The sequence below is a fragment of the Pezoporus occidentalis genome, unplaced genomic scaffold (assembly GCF_034315485.1).
Source record: "Pezoporus occidentalis ecotype Australia unplaced genomic scaffold, CSIRO_AGI_Poc_V1 ctg59, whole genome shotgun sequence".
NCBI classification, from domain to species: domain Eukaryota; kingdom Metazoa; phylum Chordata; class Aves; order Psittaciformes; family Psittacidae; genus Pezoporus; species Pezoporus occidentalis.
The window spans coordinates 2389181-2408898 of record NW_026915932.1 but is presented as its reverse complement, the minus strand read 5'-3'; the positions used below and the strand labels follow the sequence as shown (position 1 = coordinate 2408898).

Genomic DNA, 19718 nt, shown 5'->3' with positions numbered 1-19718 from the left:
CTTTTGTTTTGAGCTTGGTTCCTGTTGATTTTGATGTCCCTTATTTCTTGTGTTGAACGCAGCAGCAAATAAGTGATGCCCATAGAAAAGAGCTGTCTCTTGAGGTCTGAAGTGCTCAGTTCTGATATGTCCAGAGCTATGCGGAAGTACAATTCAGAAGTCACTATCTGCATAGGGATCTTTAACCACACTCTTTCTATGAGTGGTATGCTGTACAGTGCTTTTTTTCCTGGAAACACTAAGTTCAGCTGTTTCATGACCAGAGTTCCAGACATGCAGAGTAGACTCTGTAAAAAACATAATTCACCCTGGCGTATACCAGTTTTTATGTGGCTTTCTTTTGGGTAATTTGAAGAAATATGAAAGCCCTAGGCCTGCAACCATGTCACATGGTGCTGCCCTACTCATTCATTCTTCATTCCTTCACTACTGAAGAAGTTCTTATTCCCTCTTTACCCGCAAACATTACAGATATTTATAGATCAGAAGGATTTTTGTGGGTTTTGTTTGTTGTGGTTTTTTTAAAGGAATGAAATCACTGTCAGTAAAAACATTTTCTCCCTGTATCTAATCACTGTTAAGTGGAAGAGAAAGAACATCCATCTAGACATGAGCAACTAGGAGACTACAGAAGCCAGAGGACTCTAAAGGAGAAATCTATGCATGAAAATCTGGCTGTAACTTGTTGCACTCTATGTCAGTATTACAAAGCAGTGGAGTACAGAAGGGAGATTAGCTGATGACATGCTATATGCATGCAGGCTGTCCTAGCTCCAGCCTGATCATGTGTGCTGAATGACTCTTGAGTGGTTGAAGTTATTCAGGTGCCCTTCTGGTACGTCTGTCCTGGCTGAACTGCAGTTGAAAAAACTCTGGTTTATGAGCTGCAGGGTTGCTTTACAGTGTGAACAGAAGCACGGTAAGTGGGAGAGATCAGGAGATTTCCTTCAGAAGTGCAGCTCTGCTGCAAACTGAAGTGCAATGTATATACACTTACAGGGCTTTCAAAGCATGTGAATGTCTAGAAGAAGACAGCCGCATAAAGAGTCCTTCCCTAGTTTCAGCAACTTTGCTCTTGTATACACCAACCTTGCTGAACACGTACTTTAACCTTGAGAAGGTAAAGAGCTGAAGGCAATAAACGACTTCACTAAATTAACCGTTATTTTGAATTACACTGCTACTAACTGGGAGCTGTGACAATAGATTTGTTACTCTATTCAGAGATCTTTTCCTCTCAAAAAGTGAAAATGTTGAAGCCCACAATGACTAAAGCTTCAAAGTGGGGCACGGTAGTGCTAGAGAGTGTGTATTGTTAGAGAGATCATGTAGCTTAAAGGTACTAGTGTAACAGCATACTACTACATACTAATTTTTGAAGTTTAGAAAAGAAAAACCTATTTTGGTGAAATCAATTACCTAAGAAAGCTTACACTGTGGTTTTTTTAGGGTTTTGACTTAAGGAACTTTCCAAAGCTGGAGTCACTTGTGTCTTAAGTTTGTGCAATGTAGTACATTTTTCATAGTCACTTGGTTATGGGAATGTCCAAGACAATCACAAAAAACATCAGTTATGATTTGGAAACCTGTAAGAATTCAGATCTTTTCATCAGTCACCATGCTAATATTATTACTTATTTCAAGTTGTGGGCTAGTTGTTTTGTACTGATATTTATTCTGCAGCTCAGTTCTATAAATATTTAGCTTTCCCACCAGCATTGCAAGTTCCTTGATGCTTATTGAGTATTTGCATTTTGGCTATTCTGTTCTTAACTTCTTTAACTCTTAACTATATGCTTGGTACCTGCCACTGTGAAGAAGATGCTTGTAACCACACTGTTTCCTGTCCAAGGCACAGGAAACCTTGCGTCTTTATTTGCATTTCTGACTGCGAGAATCCAGTAGGTTAAAGAAATCCCACTGTTTCCTCAGATCATGACAGGTGTGTCAGAGAAGTCACTTTACATATTCATTTCTCTTTTCAGCCACCAGTGCCTCAAACTACAGCACAAGAAAACTGATGCATAAAAAAAAAAAAGAATCATTGAAAGTGTGGTAAAGATTCCCAGACAACATAATTTTTTCTTCTTCTTCAGATGTAGGTGCAAGAAACTACAGGCATTTCTGTGCTGTTTATTACAACAAGAGCCCGGGCTTTGAAATTATCCACGGTCTGCTGGACAGGGTCATGCAGCTCCTCGAAGTTCCACCAAATGAAGAGAATGGCTACACCATCAAGGCAGCTGAAGGTAAGGAAGACAGAGCTGCAGTGTACAGCAGAGGTTGTTCTGGAGATCAAATGTTCCTCTACAATCTGAAGTGAACTTTTGGTTGTTCTCAGCATCAGGCAACTAAGGATTAATATTATTATGTATGGTATCATACTGCAGTATGATGAAATGATAATGAAAAGGCATTAACTGCATTCATTGATTGTAAAATAGTATTGTTGTCTTTCTGTGAGCTATTCTGAGTAGTTTTATGTAAATAGCGAGTTGACAGTTAAAGGAAACGTAGTAAAGCATATGCCATGAGCTTCATGGTCTGTTTATAATGAATTAATCACCTGATTGCAAGGGTAGGTAGGAGGTCGTTGAACTAACGAATATGCCAGGTACTCACTGTTTTCTCTTTGGTTAACAGTGCCTGGAAAAGACTACTTCTTACACCTGATCATTTAATTTACAGCTTTATCTATAGCTTTTATTCATGTTTACTTTTATTTATATATTCATATGAACATATATACTTTATGTATCTTTTTTTCATAGATAGACCTGCTGTCTTTGAGCCTGAACCTGCTACATAGACAAATAGTTGTATAACAGCCCACTTCCTTCTCCATACAGTTACATATGAATTAAAAATGACATCCTTAAGTGCAAAATCTCCTCTGTGTACGTGCATATGCACGTAAGAGAGAAAGCAAGCAGGTTGACCCCATTCATTGAGAGTGCATAGGTTGATGCAAGAGAGCAAGCATCAGCAACTAATCTATTCTATATATTCTCTAACAACAGTGTAGTCAATACAATATAGAAAGGCAAGAAAAGCAGGGATAGCAGCTATGATTTTGCTTACACATCATGACTCGAATCAGCTTGAAGAAGTCCCTCCATTCTGCACTTACTAGAAAAAATGGCACTGACAGAAAGTCCCTGACAGCCTGACTGAGCCTGCCTATTCATAGAACTTTAATGAAAAATTGTTAGATGTTTCCCTGTTTTGCAGTGCACTGCCAAGGCGCCAAACATCACACTTCAACTAAGTGGTCTCCTAGCACTTTAATGCACATTTGTGTCATAATGCTGACATACTTTTTTTCATCCTGTTTTTTGACAAAGTAGTTTTGCTCAGTGTTACTTAGGCAGACTTTCAAAGGGTTTATTAGAATATTGTTGACAGGATTCCCAGATTGACCAAAGGAGTGTTTAAACAATTGTACTTCTTGTTCTAATTCTGCCAAGCGCAGAACAGATAATACCAAAGCTTCTTACTTGGAAAGGGAGTGCTGTGGGAGGGTTAGACGTGCCTCTGGGAGTTCTGTACTCAGCTGTTACTGAAGTCAAACCAAACTGTTAGATTCCTTTTCATAACCCTCCTGTAGCTCATTTTTTAATAGTGTTCTGGTTCCAGACATATGAAGAGTTTGCTTTAGTACTGAAAATATTTGCAAGTGGTTTGTATTCTGTACTGTAGCATTTCAATGATGTGTGGCTGGCTTTGAGAAACTGGAAAAAAGACCTCAAAAAATAATCCTAACAGCAGAGAAGCTATTTCTAGATGTTAGTGCTATTCAGTATTCCTGGGAATGCAGGGATTTGTAGTGCCCATTCGAAGTCCCTGCATTCCCATGACATTACTCTACGATACATTTAGTGTAAAGGATGGATTATGCCTTGTCATATGCAATATATTACAAGCAGTTTGTGGCTTTTGGCTATAGACCAAAAAAAGAAAAAAGTGCCTACTACTTTCTGTTTCACCAGTGATACGGAAAATCTCCTGGGGTGGCATGTAGATTTTCAGTTCTACTGACATCAGAATTTAACCTTGGTAACAATGCAGATGGCTGGTACTCTGATGTCACAGTGAATGAAGTGTCAACTGCACCAACTTACTTAAAAGACCTTCACTGCAGAGATGGTTGGAAATTGAAGTAGTTTGAGGGATTCTGTTTGGTTTTAGGTTTTTGTTGATTTGAAATGTTTGGGGTTTTTTAAAACTTCATTTGCAGTCTGTCAGTTGAGCATTTGTGAGAGAGAAGATGTCAGCAGCTATCAGAGCAAGGCCAGTTGCTGAGTGGGAAAAACAAAAAAGATACCCTGTAACATCTTACATGACTGCAGGACACTGAAATAATTCAGAACAGTGCAAGTTACTTCAGAGATTTTAAATCAGAACTTGACACGTGGCATGGATTTTTAGATGCATCTTTATGGAGCATGCTTTTTTATTGCCTGTGCCAAATTACAAATTTGTACACTGAGAAGTGGTTTATCCTATGACTCTGATTTAGAAAGAGCTTAGATATTTTTTCTGTATGTGATCTTAAGCAAAACTTTTGACTAGTAAGTGACACAGTGTAAAGGTAGGGTTTTAGTCCAGCTGGTTTTTTTCCTTGTGTAATTGATTAACATAGTTCCAGTCATCACTGGAAAACAATATAGGCAAAAAAAAAAAAATTGTTTTAAATAAGCAACAAAGAACTGATAGAGATGCATTGGGCATGTATTTGCCTCTTTTCCAAATTCACTTTGAAAAATGAAATGCCTGCACTATAGTCCTGTTTGGTCCATATGTGCAAATCATGGTTATTTAAGCTCCTTCTGTTCCACTAACACCTAAGTGCCCTGTGATTTGACCTTAAGGTCAGAATCTTTTTGCCTTTATAGCAACACCTGTGAAAAAAAGTACAGCTGCTAGAAAATATGGGTGAAATTGTGATGTTCCCCTGGCCTTTGCACTACACTTTGGTGTAATCTGAGCTAGCTAATAAATGAAGAGCTGTGTAGAGCAGCCTCAAGGAAGAGAGGGTTCTAACTGAATTCACAGATTTCAGTGTACATTTGGCACTCGGTGCTTTTCAGTTTCTTAAAGTTACCAATGGAACCTTTTGTTTGTTTCTTATTACCACTAAATATACAAAATGACAGATTCTTAAAGACAGAACTGTGAAATGCTACCCATTGTTTCAAAATGCACGGACTTTTTTATACATTAGTGAATCCTACAGTAACTGACTTAGAAAAGCATTTTGGTTTGGTGGTGTTTTTTTTGGTTGTTTTATAGCATAGGCATCCATAATCGAACATAGGTTGAAGAGAGTACAATTATTGCATCAATCCTCAAATTTATATGTGCCCCAAAACAAAAATTTTTGCTTAAAACTCTTGAAATTTTAGCTAGCTCTGTACCATTAATGGAACGTAAAGATCTGTATGGATGTGTACATTTACAAGGCAAACAAAATCAAACTTATTAAACAATAAAAAAAATGGGTAGGAAGAGCCAACAAATTTGGTCATATATTGTCAGGTAATTTAATAAAATCATGTATTTTTGAGTTTACTTTCATTGATTTCAGTTCCCTTGGATTGAAAACTAGAGGCATTCTGATAACTGTCTTGGAAGGTAATTTTAATTTCAAGCAGGAATGAGTATGTTTTTAGCAACACCTTAGTAAATGCATATTAAGTCTTGCTTTGTTCAGTAATTGACAGTTGTTGAAAAAGGAGAAATTGCACTCCCTTCTTTTTACTGCCCTTGTTTAATTAAATGAAAGGTGTGGTAAAATGTAGAAAATTTTAATTCCACAGTAAATCACAGTAATAGGTTTTCATTTAGTAAGGTTTAGCTGTGAAATCAGAGGTGTAATAGTTACCTCCATAACTAAGAACATCAATAAACATTTGTTTTCATAATAATAATTATACAACAGACAATTTTAAAAGAAGATTTAAACTGTGAACTTCAATTTGCAAGACAAGAGGAAGAAAGTCTGGCACTAATTCAGAGCTACACGTATAGCATTGACTATCTCTGGGATCAGTTTAAACTGGGAGACTGATGTTGAATACCCTGTTGAACTTGGCATTATTAATACCCGTTTTATTTTAAGGAACTGTAGCTTGATTGCTCTTAATGGCAATGCTGGCCTTTCTGTTGCCTGGCTTGGCAGCCATTACACTGTTCCTAAATGTCAATAACTGTCTATTTACTAGATAACTAAAGGAAATGTGCCAATGTTACTACGAAGCCATCAAATACCATTTGTGCCATAGTAGAAGATATCAGTCAATACTTAATCTATTTAATTGTTGTTCAAATATAGATACTTTACAGGTGCTATTGCATCCTTGAAACTGTATTTGCAGTCTCAAATTACAAATTTGTCAGATAATCAGAATTGTTTGACAACATCTGTTTTCAAAAAAAAAAAAATAAATCTGCTGGTTCTACTTGTTTATCAAATTGTTCTTGAAGATCTCCCAGTCTTCCAGTCCTTTTTTCTGTTTATTTTTTAACTCTCCCTCAGAGTCAGCTTCATTCATTAACACTAAAAGGTAAGGACATGTTTGTTGATTTTTTAATTTTTTTTTTAAATCTGACTGATTTTAGTACTTTTAAATGTATTACCCTAGCTCTACAAGGGGTTTCAAGAGTTCCAGCGCTGATCATTACAATTGCTTAATTATAGGGCATCATACAAAATTTGATGTTTGTCACTAGTTCCCATGGCTTTTGCACTGTTGGCCACTACTTTAAGATCTAATTAATTTCTAATTAATTTCTCATTCTTTTCTCTTGAGCAGTTTTCCCTGCAGCATCAAGGGAGCTTAGTTATGTGAAAAACTAAGGTTCTAACAACTCAGACTATTTAATAAAATGGCTGTGGCTGCTCGCTTAGTGTCACTTTAGTTGTCTGTTATCTCTGCACTTTATTTCCTTCCAGTAAATTCAGGATTTTAGATTTATAGGAACTAAATCCCTACAAACTTAGGCCAAGTTTATTTCTGTCTTAACAAGTACTTTTCCACACTAGTGCTGATACCTCAGATTTGGTTGTAACTGGATTAACACCCAGGGAGGTACCTGGCAAAGATCTGAACCAGGAAGGTTGCTTATATTATTTAAGCATCTGAAGCGGGAGTCTACAGTGTTTGGAGTTTCCCCAGGTAAACATGGTTTATAAAACTGACAGGACACTATAGCACTTGACATCTCAGAGGTGTCTTTGCTGTTGCAAGTGATGCAGCTAGGCCAAACAACACAAAGTTTGTTGCAAAACCCTTAGTATGGTTCTGGAAATAAGTCTAATTTCATTAGCTTTGTGTTATACAGTTGATTTTTATTATGGAAAAAAACCCTATCAAAAGCAAGTTCGAGGAGGGCTTTTCAATTTCTATGCTAATTTCAGCTCCTCTTCTGGAAGTTTTTGGATGTTCCTTCCTGATACCCTTCAAGTATAATCTGCTTGCACAAGCCTTATCCATAAAAAAAGGTACATCAGTTAAAGGAAAAGTGTACTTATTTAGCATAGCATGGGATAATAAAAGGTGTGACAGGCTTAGGCTTCTTTGTCTTTTACACATTCATCACCAAATCATATTTGACACACTTTTTCCCCACATAGGAAATAAAGAAGTTGAACAAGAGAACAAAGAATTTTTTTTTCCTCAAACTTGGAAAATTTCAGAACAGAAACTCCTTTGAATTGACTCATTTAGAAGTATGCTTCCTGCAGTATATTAGTGGGAGAAAAAAAATCTGTGGGAACTGCAGAAATATTCTGGGAGGAGTGTCAAGTCAACCTGTAAAGTGACACAAGCTATCTTTCTACACGTACTAACTAATAAAGATTGCAGTGTTTCTCTTCCCATTGTGTTTTATTCTGACAGTTAAGGATGCTCCAAGAAATAGCAGCATTTCTCCTGACAGTTAGGCTTTTCATTTTCTACCAGTTTTCATCAACTTCCAGAACCATCTAAATCACTGGCATTTGTTTTCCTGAGCTCAAGATGTTAATTTCTTCTCCTTGACATTAAGTCTTTGCTCTTCTGCTATTCCTTTATGGAGAGGCCTCTTCAGAGCTTAATTCTTCCCCTCCCGCCCCCAAAGGTAGCTATGATGTATGACTAAAAAAAGATAACAAATAAACAGATAAAAATCTTGTTTGCATCAAGAGTTTTAAGTGTCTGGCAGAGTTTACATTATATAATACAGAATTGGGTAATTACCATTTTTTTTCTTTTTCCTTATATTTTGAAATAGAAAATTACTTCTTACTGTATTTTCAGTGTTGCAAAGCCTTCTCTAAAAACAAACTTGCTCATCCAAGTGAGTAGCAGAAATAGCATCGTTGCACATCTCCTTTCTCAGTGAACAGGGGCAGGCATCTTAAGTGCTGATGGTCAGGGCACAGGCCTGGTTGCATTAGCTTCTCTAGTGTAAAGTGCTACACTTGACCAGTGCCACAGCTTCATCCTTCAATTCCATTTTCACCTCCTGCACAGCCTGCTATGGCTATAGGCTGAGTATCAGTTGTCACTACAATAGTGATGCTAATGCTAGCAATCATGCCAAATTTAAAGAAATAGTTAAGCAGTTCTCTGATCTGGTTCAATTTTTGAACTGTGATATGGAGACAGAGGAGCAGCACTTCAAATTTAATCTCACTTGTCTTTTCTAACATTTATGCAATAAAATTTTAAACAGAAAATTGCAAGATTTTTGCTCAAACTTTTAGAATCAACATGAATGCAAGATCCTAAGATTAGTTTCTGTTGACCATGGTGGAGGAATTGATTTTACCTTTGCTTGTGGTGTATGTATTAGAAAACAGTAGATAACCAAAGAAATGCTGAGGTAGTGTAGACTCATGTATATGTGCTGGGTAAAGACCTTCCTTGTTTGGGTCCAGAAACAGAACAAGATTTGTTGTAGACTCAGCACTACTTTTGGCCCTGGGCTGGCTCACACTTAACCAGTTCAAGCATTTCTGTTCCTAGTGGTGCATCTTTGTGCTTCAGCCACAAGGTGCTGGTTTGCAACAGAAATCTTAGTTGCTGAAACAAAATGATTAACAGTTCCAGTGACTGCTGAGATTAATTGTTTAATTATGTGTTATTCCATGCTAGTTTGTCAAGTCATTTTCTGAAAGGCATGAAATGTGGTAGCTGTGAGAGCATTAACATCAGGTGGCTGTTATTTATCTCAGCAAGTAATGTCAAGTCATTGGGAGGGGAGGACAGTTTGGTCTAGGACATGAAGTGTACAAACTGTGGAAATGAAACATGACATACTGAAGTAGACTTTTAGAGTGACTTAGTGCTGGTTCTTGATATTCTCTAGTACTTGTATGAAAGCAGATTCTAAAAGCTAAAATCTGCTACCATACTGTGCATACATAATCTTATACCCCTTATCATAAAGAATGGGGTTTACTGTTTCCCAGTTTCTGACAGATTCTGATATTTGCAAGAAGGAATTATTTCTTTAGGTATTTAAAGAGGGGTAAAAACAGTCATGCAACAGAAAGAAATTAAGTTTTCTAATATTCAACGCTCTATGTTCTCTAACTCAAGTGAAATAGCAAGATATCTTAAAGAAAAAAAAGAGCACTCTGTTCGGGATTAGGAATTATGTAGTTTTATAGATAGCCTTGACACAATATCCACTTAGATTTGTGACTTTTAGAGAGCATAAAGTATAACATTTCAGCTAACTCTGAATAAATCAGATAAAACTGGCCTAAAAGCAAAGATTAGCTGTACTGTAGAGGTACCATTACAGCACTAACCTCCAGTGTAGAATGGCTGTTTCTCACAACTGCCACACAAATCAAAATTTATTGAGTTTTATAAACAAATACTGTTTTCTCTAAAAATACATGGAATTTGATAGATTTCTTTCTAGGTTTCCTACTTACGCTTTTCTGTATGCATTGTTTAAGCAGCCACCCTGGTACTCCAGCACTGAATACATGAAAACCTGTTACCAAGATCAGTGACCCAAAAAGTCTGCCACCCAAATATTACCTTTTGTTAGGAAAGCAGGAACACAGTGATTTTACCCAAGTAATCTTAAGTATCTGACAGTGGTATAATCCCTGAGCAAATAAAGAGGAGCTCCAAACCTATTAAACCCTTGAACCTGACATCCAGCAACACCAGACATCCTCTGTTAAAGCTCCTGGGGTATTCTACAGCAAGAATGAAAAATACATCTAGTCTAAAAGCCTGTGTTGGTCTCTTTTTCTCAAGGCAAATGAAGGAAAGAGGTTTGTAGCTACACCAGTCCCCAATTCATCACTGACACTTTAACACACAACAAACAACTGTTGTTAGTTGCTTGTTGGACCCAAGCAGTGTTAGGATTATTTCCACAGTGTATTTGTAGAACAGTATCATTGATCCCTACTAATTTTAAATACTGTCAACTACAGAATAGAAAAATGTCCAATTGTAGAGTTGCATGACAGTTTTTATGAGATAGAAGAATTAGGTTTTCTCACAACCTCCCTGAGATACATATTAATAAGAACCATCAACTCACTTGTAACACAAGAAGATGATTCCTTCTGACCACTACAAATTTGTGGATGGTTCTCCATGTTCCCTAGCCTCATTGTGTGTACAAGGACTCTAATATTCAACTCTATTTTTGGATATCCAGTGTACCAATCCAGGTAAATAATTGGTTGTCCCTTTACCCTCTTCTGCTGTGACTTAGGTGTGGAGGCTTTTAAAAAAAAAAACATAGGAAAATAAACGGATGGAAAGATGTCCTTTAAATAGAGGACATATTCATTCACATCATACAGATACTTCCTCTGTCAGCTTATCAAGTGTTCATTATTTTCTTTGGGAAATTAAAAAAAAAAAGGAGTAACTGAGATGCTTACCTTCAACTTGATTGTACTGATTTGAATTTCTCGATGTTTCATTACAGTTAGGTGTGATCAAGAGAGTGGAGGTTGTTCTGGCACAGCTTTAATCAGGATTACAAACCAGGATGCTAAAGCTAATAAATATCCTGCTGATCCCAAAGTCTTGTTGTCTGTGCATGAGGGTATATAGAGAAGAACTGCTGCTGACGTGCAACTTAAAAGAACAGTTGGTCTCTCAGCATGTTCAAAAATCATGCAAGATTTGAGATGTCTGTGATTTTAAAAATAAGGTGAATGTAAATCACTTCATAACAAGATCTGATTTTGAGGTTGCTGTTGCTTTGTATGAGCTTCTGAGAGCCTGACTTCACTGCATACATGGGCAGGAAAAGGTAGTTACCTTTGAAAATACTGACTGATCTGGTAGTGTCCTGTGACTTTGCATTTGAGCCTATCTGCCAAAAGAAAGAATTAGCTGAAAATGTGAAGAACCTGATCCTAAAGAGAAAACCAACATCTAGCCTTGGAAAACTAAATTTGATCCAATGTAGCACAGGTAAATACTTCACCAGGTGAGTCAGGATAAGGTAGTGAAAGGGCAGCTGGAGTGACTAAGGGGATGGAGAATTAAGATGAAAGACTTTGGAGGCCCGATAGAGGAGGGCTTATTACCTTCTTAAGCTTCAGCTTCCGATGTTCCTTCAAATTACAGGAATAAGCAAGTGGGTTTGAAGGCTTAGTGCAACTGTAGGCTTATAATACTACTTTAATCTATTTCTTTTTGAAAAGGAGGGAGAGTAAGGTGGAGAGAAGAAACTGTGCAAGGTGTTTGACAACAAAGAGTGCAAGGAACTCAGAGCTCTTTGAGGGTCAATTAGCCAGAAAATGTGCTAAAGACTACATGCTCTATTGGATTAGTGGCCAAAGAATTACCCCAAAGCAATCAAAGTGGCCCTGTTGCCTGAATACAGAGAGGCAATTACAGATTTTGAGGACATGCTACAGAAGCTTTAATTAAAGGTATTATTTCTACATCACTGAACACTGGAAATTAAATTCTTACTTGCAGCCACAAGAAGTAGCTTTTTTCTTTCACTTGCCTGTAGTATGTCATAGGACATGGCTGGCTTTGGCATCTCTTCTTTAGGAATGCATATTTCACCCCACCCTTTCTCATAACTACCATTTATAATGTTGACATATTAAGAGATGGATTTCCATTGTTAGACCTTCTTGCTTCCTCTGGCATTGCATAGGTCTGTATCAGGAAGGACCTTGAATTCTCACTGGTCACTTCAAGGTGAAGTTTATGAAGTACTGTTTTTGTGCAGAGCAGAAAGGATTAACTATATCAAGAGTGATAAATCCATTGTCCTTAAAATGGATGATATAGTAAGTTACAATATTTAAATGAATTTTGGTTCTTGACATACTTGATGGTGCAACTAACCAGACCTGCAGGAGCAGCCTTTCAATACAATTACACCAGCAGCAAACACAGCCCCTTCCTAGCACACCTGCTGATAATGGTGCTTCCAGGACTGCTTTGGCCACTGCTTTCTTCAGGAAGACAATGGTGTTCACAACCATACTGTTCTTGATGATATTACATACACAGATACAACAAATTCTATTGTCAGCTTTGAACTCCTGCTCAAAAGCTGCTGGGCACAGCTGCTAACTTTTCTGGGAAAGCACCCTTCGGACTCCTCCTGGCATAAAGACTTAATTGAAGCTTAAGAACACTGGGCCTCAACTTATGGTGTGATTTATTCAAGCAATAAAATAGTGTGTGCATTTTTCACTTATTTCCATATGTGCAAGTAGCATAACTACATATCTTTCAAACAACCTTGACTCTAAGGTTTTATACATTACTTCAAGAGTTGACATGACAGTCCAGTCCATAACCCAAGCCTTGCTAGAAGTCTAAACCACCATTTCTTTTACTTGTAATACAAGAAACACACAAATCAAGGGGAAAAAAAAAATCCTTACCTTTGTTTCCTGGTTATTTTGTCAAATCCTCTTTTTCTGTCCTGCTCTGTTGGTTGCTCAGGTCCTCCTCAGCCTGCAGGTTGTCCTCAGCACAAGGAGTTTCTTCTAGCTCAGACTTCTCTTTCTAGTCATGGTTGGTCCCTCAGTCAGAACACTCCCCACAGCTGCAAATGCTTGTTTCTCTTTTTCCCACTTTCCCCTCAGATTTTTCATATTTCTTCTGCACTTTTTCTTCCTTTATATGTTTCCCTTTCAATGTCTGAATTTTTTGATCTGAAAATTTTATTTGATTCAAATTCCGGTGCCCTGGCCAGGAGTACATGAGTCAACAACACCCATTCTCAGGTGAGAGCCAACCTCCTTCTCTTACATGCATGGTCAAAGAGAAGTTACTAAGACAAAGACAACCTTAGATCCCTATCTGCTGGATGTAGTCTTGAGGCCCTTTTGGCAGGCAGGAATATGCTTTAAAGCATTCTGTAATTCATGTAATAATAATAATAGTTTCATTATTAACCAGAGTTCATAAACTGTCTGTAAACCTTATCTCATGTTTCTTTGGTGCAAGAACCAAATGTTAACTGGACATACAGGGACCCTAAAGTTTTTAGCAGGTTCTTTCATTTTTATTTCCATATTGGCTGGTCTCTTCCAGTCACAGACTTATACCCTGCAAGCGCCATGCCTGCAATGCACCAGGCACACTAATGACCACACTGTGAAGTAACCAGCATTTCAGAGTTAGATTAAGTAGAAACGGAGGGGTGATTTGAAGGTCCTACTTTCTGCACTTTGGGGAGGTAAATGTGCCCCCTTGATATTAATTATGTATCAACCTCTTCACTGCAAGGAAGTGTAAAGTAAAATAACATCACAGCCCAGCATCAGTTGCTGCATATGAGACAGAAATATGGCTCAATGCCTAACGCGTAGCTGGGGGCAGTATATTCAGAGCACACTAAATGTATGGTTTCTTTCCACTCTCCTCCCCTCTCCAGGTGGAGAGCCACCACCTCCCTTTTGGCAGTGGTGATTCACTGATTCAGTTCACTTGTGTTAATGAAGCTGGGCTGTAGGCTCATAGTAAGAAGGGATTCATTTTATGGGTGTTAAGATTCTAGGTAATGTAACCCTTCACTTTATGCCATAATCATTAAGCCATTTCATAGTTTCCAATATAATGTCACAAATTTCCATCAGTTTTCAAAAATTTTCATGAATGCGTATTATTTAGTTAAATGCAAGGGAACTTCTACTGAAGTTAACCTCCTAGGGAAGGTCAGTAGTGGTGTATGTGAGGGTCAGGTGAGGCTTTTAAGTCCCCTGCTGCCTGTCCATTTTCTACCTAACTTCTGACTGGGAGACCGACAACTAGTGGTGCTCGGGTAGCAGAGTATTTCTTGGGCCTCAAAACATAAAGTTGTTTCACACAATGGGAAGCAGCACAGATCTTGGAAACTGCCTAATAGTGCAGTATTATTTTAGACCCCGTCCATGGATGTCTACAAGAAGTTTAAAAACAGTTAAGTCTCATGATCTAATTGGTTCTAGATGTGCAAGAAGATAAAGTAACTTTCCCAAGGCTACATATAAGACAGCTCAGAAGAAAGATAAGTCAGAATCACAGCTTTATAACTAACCATATTGTCAGAGCTCTTTTTCCCTATAATCTCATAGCGGAGTACCAGGCCAGTACTTCTGCTTGGTTTTTGCTCTTGTGCCAGCTTAAGCTTACAGTCAAGTTTCTAAAAGAACGTCACTGTGTGTTGCTCACATCCTTGGTACAATACCAGCTTTATTCACAAATAGGAAAGTCTTTACCACTAACTACAAGGGTACTTTATTTTTAGGTTATGTTTTCACCCACAATCTGAAGAGTGATCTCTGTGTGTGGCATTTGTTTCCTGTCTAAATTTGTTTCGTCAAGCTTTATTTTAACACTTGTTTTGAATAGAGCGGCTTGGCAGTGGCAAGTGTCTGTTTGGCTAAAGTCACATGCCAGGAACATCGAGGGGCTAGATAATGTCACTTTTGTACGTCCAGTGTAAGTAGCTGGTTTGCGCTTGTAGTTGAGACTGGAACTGGATGGTTTAAAAGATACTGGTTCTGGATATTTTTTAAAACAGCCTTTAGGTAATGTTGCCATCATCATTTACTACTGCCGTCAGGTTTCACAAGGCAGCCAAAATTGAAGTACACATTTAAGTTAATTTGCACTTGCAGCAAATCGGACAAGAAAAAGACCTAATTGCTGTTCTTATTTTTTTAGCTCCAAGTTACAACTACAGACTTCATAGGAGACACTTCTTAAGTGAATTATTTCCACTGGGAAGCTAACAAAGAATGTATCTCTGGGCTTGACCACTAGTGATCAGTGTTATGCAAATCTTCCTGAGGTTTGAGGTTAATTTTGTCCTTTATTGCCTTTTTAAATAGCTCTTTGTAAATGCAGTAGAATGTCCCGGCAGATCCTGAACCTTAAATAGCATCTGGAACAACCATAGAGTAAGTTGCATTAGGAAATGCTTACGGTCCTTTTGCAGGATGCAGTGGATGCTGGAGGGCTGAGTACCATGACAGTTGTGAGCAGGCAGTGAGCAGGACTGCAAGCATCTCCTCAGCTGTTGTTTTCATTATGGCACAGACGCAAGTAGAGCAGGGATGTTTCTCCTCCACAGCAATGCAACTGCACACATACCCAATAACTATTTTTTCCTGTAGAAGATGGTTTTTTGGATATTGGCTTATTTAGATAAAGATGCAGAGTAAGAGTTGAGGGCAGGGAAGCTGACTGGCCCCTGATGTTGTCCCTGCCAGCTTGTCCAGAAGTTAAAAAGCTGTTCCCTGTCTGCAAGGGCAGTAGCATTAAAAGCATGGTGGAGGCAGCATGAGTGTATTGCTGGGATAGCCACCACACACAGGTAAGTTCCCAGCTGGGAAAGACTTTCCATGGAAAAGTCTGTATAGCTCTTCCAGGTTCTTCATGGCAAATTCAATATTTATTTAAAGAAAACCCAACAAAACAAAACCCTCCCAAATAACATTTAAAACCTGGGGCTTGGTTTGAGGTAAAAGGAAGACGATCTTTGACTCCCTTTGAGTTGTTCATTGTTCCACAGTTTTACAGCATATATGAAACTGCTTAAAAGCTCTTCTCCAGATGAGGAATGTAGGTTGTTTCTAATTATGTGACATGTAATCAAGCGTGACTTGCGTACTTACCCTTTAGATGGCAGTGAGCTTTATTTCTTTAAACAGACTAATGTGGGAAACATTCAGGTGTTACATACCCTGAAGCCTGCTAAAGTTCTTCATTTCAGTAGCCCTGTGACTCGACTTATCCGTGCTAATTTCTGTTACAAGAGTAACTTAGTCAAAACAAGTGGAGTGTGAAAAAGGCCCACGCTTTGGGCTGCACATTTTATTTTTAATTCAAAGTGTTTCCTCATTCTCTATCAATCATGACAACTGTTAATGCAAGAAAGTGATTGCTCCTTCTTAGCATCTCAGCACAGAGAACAGTTTAATACTGAGAGCTTTGTTCTCTGTGTTAAATGCCTATTGTCTTCTTTGGAGCAGAGAAATATTGATTTTTCTCTCACTTTCTTCACAGGCTCTGCTTTCTTTCCTGGTCGCTGTGCTGAGGTCTTTGCCAAAGGTCAAAGCATTGGGAAACTTGGAGTCCTACACCCCGATGTTATCACCAAGTTTGAGCTCACCATGCCTTGCTCTGCCGTAGAGATCAATATTGAGCCCTTCGTGTGAAGACAGGACTTTTATCCTCCTACAGCCATCCACTGTCACATGCAGTACCCTCTGCTCTTTTGTCTTCCTCTGCGGGGGACATCCGCTTGTGCTTTTATGTTCCAATAAACTAGAAAAACAGAGTCTGGCTCCCTGGGTAAATATGTTCCTTACAGTGCAATTTGGCTGGCTTCTGCAGGGGAAGAATGTGGCATCTCAGACTAGACCGTGCCCTCACTGTTTTTAAAGGGCAAGGAGGGGGAGGAGGGAGAAACAAGTTGGGTAAAAGCCCAGTGTATTACAAGAGAAATGTAATGGCAGAGCACATGATTAGTTTTCAAAATCAGAAATGTTCCACAGACACAGCTTTATACTGTAACTGATTATGGCTGCATAACAGGAATTTCATTCTTTTCTTATTGCATGAAATAAGATAATTGATTAGAGCAAATGTTGAGTGAATGTGAGCAGAACTAAGGAGTTGAGCTTTTATTCTGTACGGTTGTCATGTGGTCATCAGTGGCTGGAGGAGGAAAACAAACTTATTTCATGAAAACCAGAGCTATTTTGCAAGCAAGATGTGTGTAATATCTGCTGCCCTGGTCCAGACATAACTGTTGATCCTTTATCATTCTAAATTCAGAAAAGGGATGGTGTGGAATTAAATTTTTCCATGGTTGATATAAGCCTGGTGGTTTTTGAAGCTCCAAACCAAACTGGGAAAATGCATTTAAGAGCATATGCCAGTGGCCTTTTGCATGAGAAGCTGAAAAATATCAAAGCCTCTATCAGACTGAGGCTGGCATACTGGTCTGCAGAATTTGGCATGGTCCCACAGCACTCACACCACCCCACCAGCGGCTTTCTGGATTCCAGCTGCACAGCACGCAGCTTTCAGACAGTTACTTTCTTGCAGTTCTGCCCCTAGTAATATATGCGAACCTCTCACAGGTCAGCCTTTTCCTTCTAGGTGGCTTTCTGGCAACAGTTATGCTACAGCCTGGCTCATTGTGCCTCTGCTATTTGGAAAATTGAGAAGCTCCATGCAGCACAGCAATGCCAGATACATCCTTTCTGGTGTAAGGTCACTGAGTGGGTGGTCAGCTCAGTATGCTGAAGCAGGCTCTTTCCTGGCTTGCTAATGAAGCTGGCTATCCCTCATTTGCAATACTATAACCATTGCTAATGTTGCAGGCTAATGATAGTATGTATTTTGCATTAGGCCAGTATGCTGTGGCTTGTTTCCATTGCAAGAGCCAGATAGCCCTGATCCCGGGAGAGAACTGTCCAAGAGTGGACATCTGGGTGATGCTGGAGAAAGGTGTTACTATCTCGTTGAGAAGAGACGTGCAATGATAAAGGAGAGGTAAGCTCATACATTTGAGCTGCAAGTCAGCACAGATCCCCTGTCACTGGACCCACCGTGGCTTTTCAGTGACGGCCCTGTTGGTAATCTTAACAGGTGGGAGGGCAACAGGCAAGGCTTTTTGGCGCAAGTCTTAATCCAGTATGAAAAATGCACTATAGTTACCCATCTGGAGACCCTACCATTCCCCTCAGGTGGATGTGTAGATTTTAATTATCTCTGCATGACAGACATGAAATGAGAATATAGCTATGGCCGTAAGTTGCACAACTGACTCCAGTGCCCACGGAGTGAGAAAACTGCAGCGCACATTTTAACGTCCCCTGAGGGATTAGCCAGCTTGTCGATTGCAGGATATATCTCTCCATGATGCCTACACAACTGTAACCAAGCAAGCTCACAGTGTGGGAAGCAATCTGTAACGCAGATGGTAAGTATTAAACCCCCCCGTTTATTAGTGTGTCATGCATGGGGATTAGGAGACAATATGGCAGATTTGCATTTCAGCAGAGTACAGGCATATTTACGTGCACTAAATATATTTCTCTACACAAGATTTTCTGGCTCTCTGGGTGTCCCAATTCTCCTGTGAATTTACTGTCTTTTGAGTGTGAAGTCCAGATTAGGCTGGGACTAAGGGCTTGAGCTGCCATGGCATGTGTTGCAAGGCTTTTAGTTATCACGTCTCCTTTTTCATACCATTTGCCTGTGTTCTGGTAGCTAAATGCTCCACAAGTGGGACATTAGCTGTGTCCCAGGGAAGTTACTTGCTAAAAGTAGAGGAAAAGAATCAAGAGGAAGGCTGAAAAGAGTCTTCAGAGCCATCAACCCCTCACAGCTAGATGCAGTGCCAGCAGCCTTGCAGACCCTGCTGTAGCTCTCCAGTTCAAGCTTTACTGTAGTGCTGTGCCCAGGATTAGCTATGAATCCTAGTAAGTGGGACATTTCATACAAATCTAGCATGTTTATTGCAGGGCACTGTCTTTTGTAGCCCAAAACCAATTATCTGATGCTTGCAGCTTGCTCGTAGCTCATCAAGGTATGTTAACACACAGCTTTGTGCTACAGAGGGCCACTGTGAGCACTTCAATTTTGCATTTGCTCTTTGCTGTAGCTATGGTCTCTGACAAAGGAAGCATTGTCTGGTCATGGTGATGACTTTGGAGTGATTTTTGAACTTTGATTTATTTTTGTTCTGAGGTAGAGTTGGAAGCTGGATTTTTCACTACTGATTCCCAATTATGAATTACTTTTGGCCTGCTCCTGCTGGCTCCAGGTATAGATCATTGTTTGGGATCTGGACACAAGCGCAGAAGCTTAAGAGGTGGTGATAGAGAGGTAAAAGCCTGTTTTAACGTGCTGTCAGGGTAACTGCTGAGCTCCACTCAGCTGGACATGAGTACTGAGTTCTGGGTTTGTCCTTGCTGTGCTGCAAAGGTCCTTTTCCAAACAGCCCATGTCCAGCTCACAGCCACTGGTCTCCCTGTTGCTACTGTACCAGAGTATTTATGTAAAGGTAAATCCTGGGACCGTTTCCATCTCCAGGCTAGCTTGCTTGCAATTTAAATCATTCTTGGTTTGGCAGGTGAGCGTGGAACAGATGAAGCAAAAGCAGCGCTGCTGCCAGGAGGCTGTCCCCGGGATCATGGCCTCACGCACACGCGACACCTCTGACCTCCCGGTGACCTTGAAACTGAGCTGGCATGAGGGAAGACAAGC

At 39.3% G+C, this 19718-nt stretch overlaps 1 protein-coding gene across 1 annotated transcript in view; it reads left to right on the top strand.

Moving 5' to 3' along the window:
- FARSB (phenylalanyl-tRNA synthetase subunit beta) overlaps window positions 1–16776 on the top strand; it is a 41827-nt gene extending 25051 nt beyond the window's left edge. Inside the window, exons 16-17 of the mRNA XM_062638874.1 lie at window positions 2097–2249; window positions 16503–16776. Coding sequence (XP_062494858.1) covers window positions 2097–2249; window positions 16503–16654 — 305 coding nt within the window. The 3' untranslated portion in view covers window positions 16655–16776. The remainder of the gene's footprint in view (window positions 1–2096; window positions 2250–16502) is intronic.
- Window positions 16777–19718: the final 2942 nt, after the last annotated feature.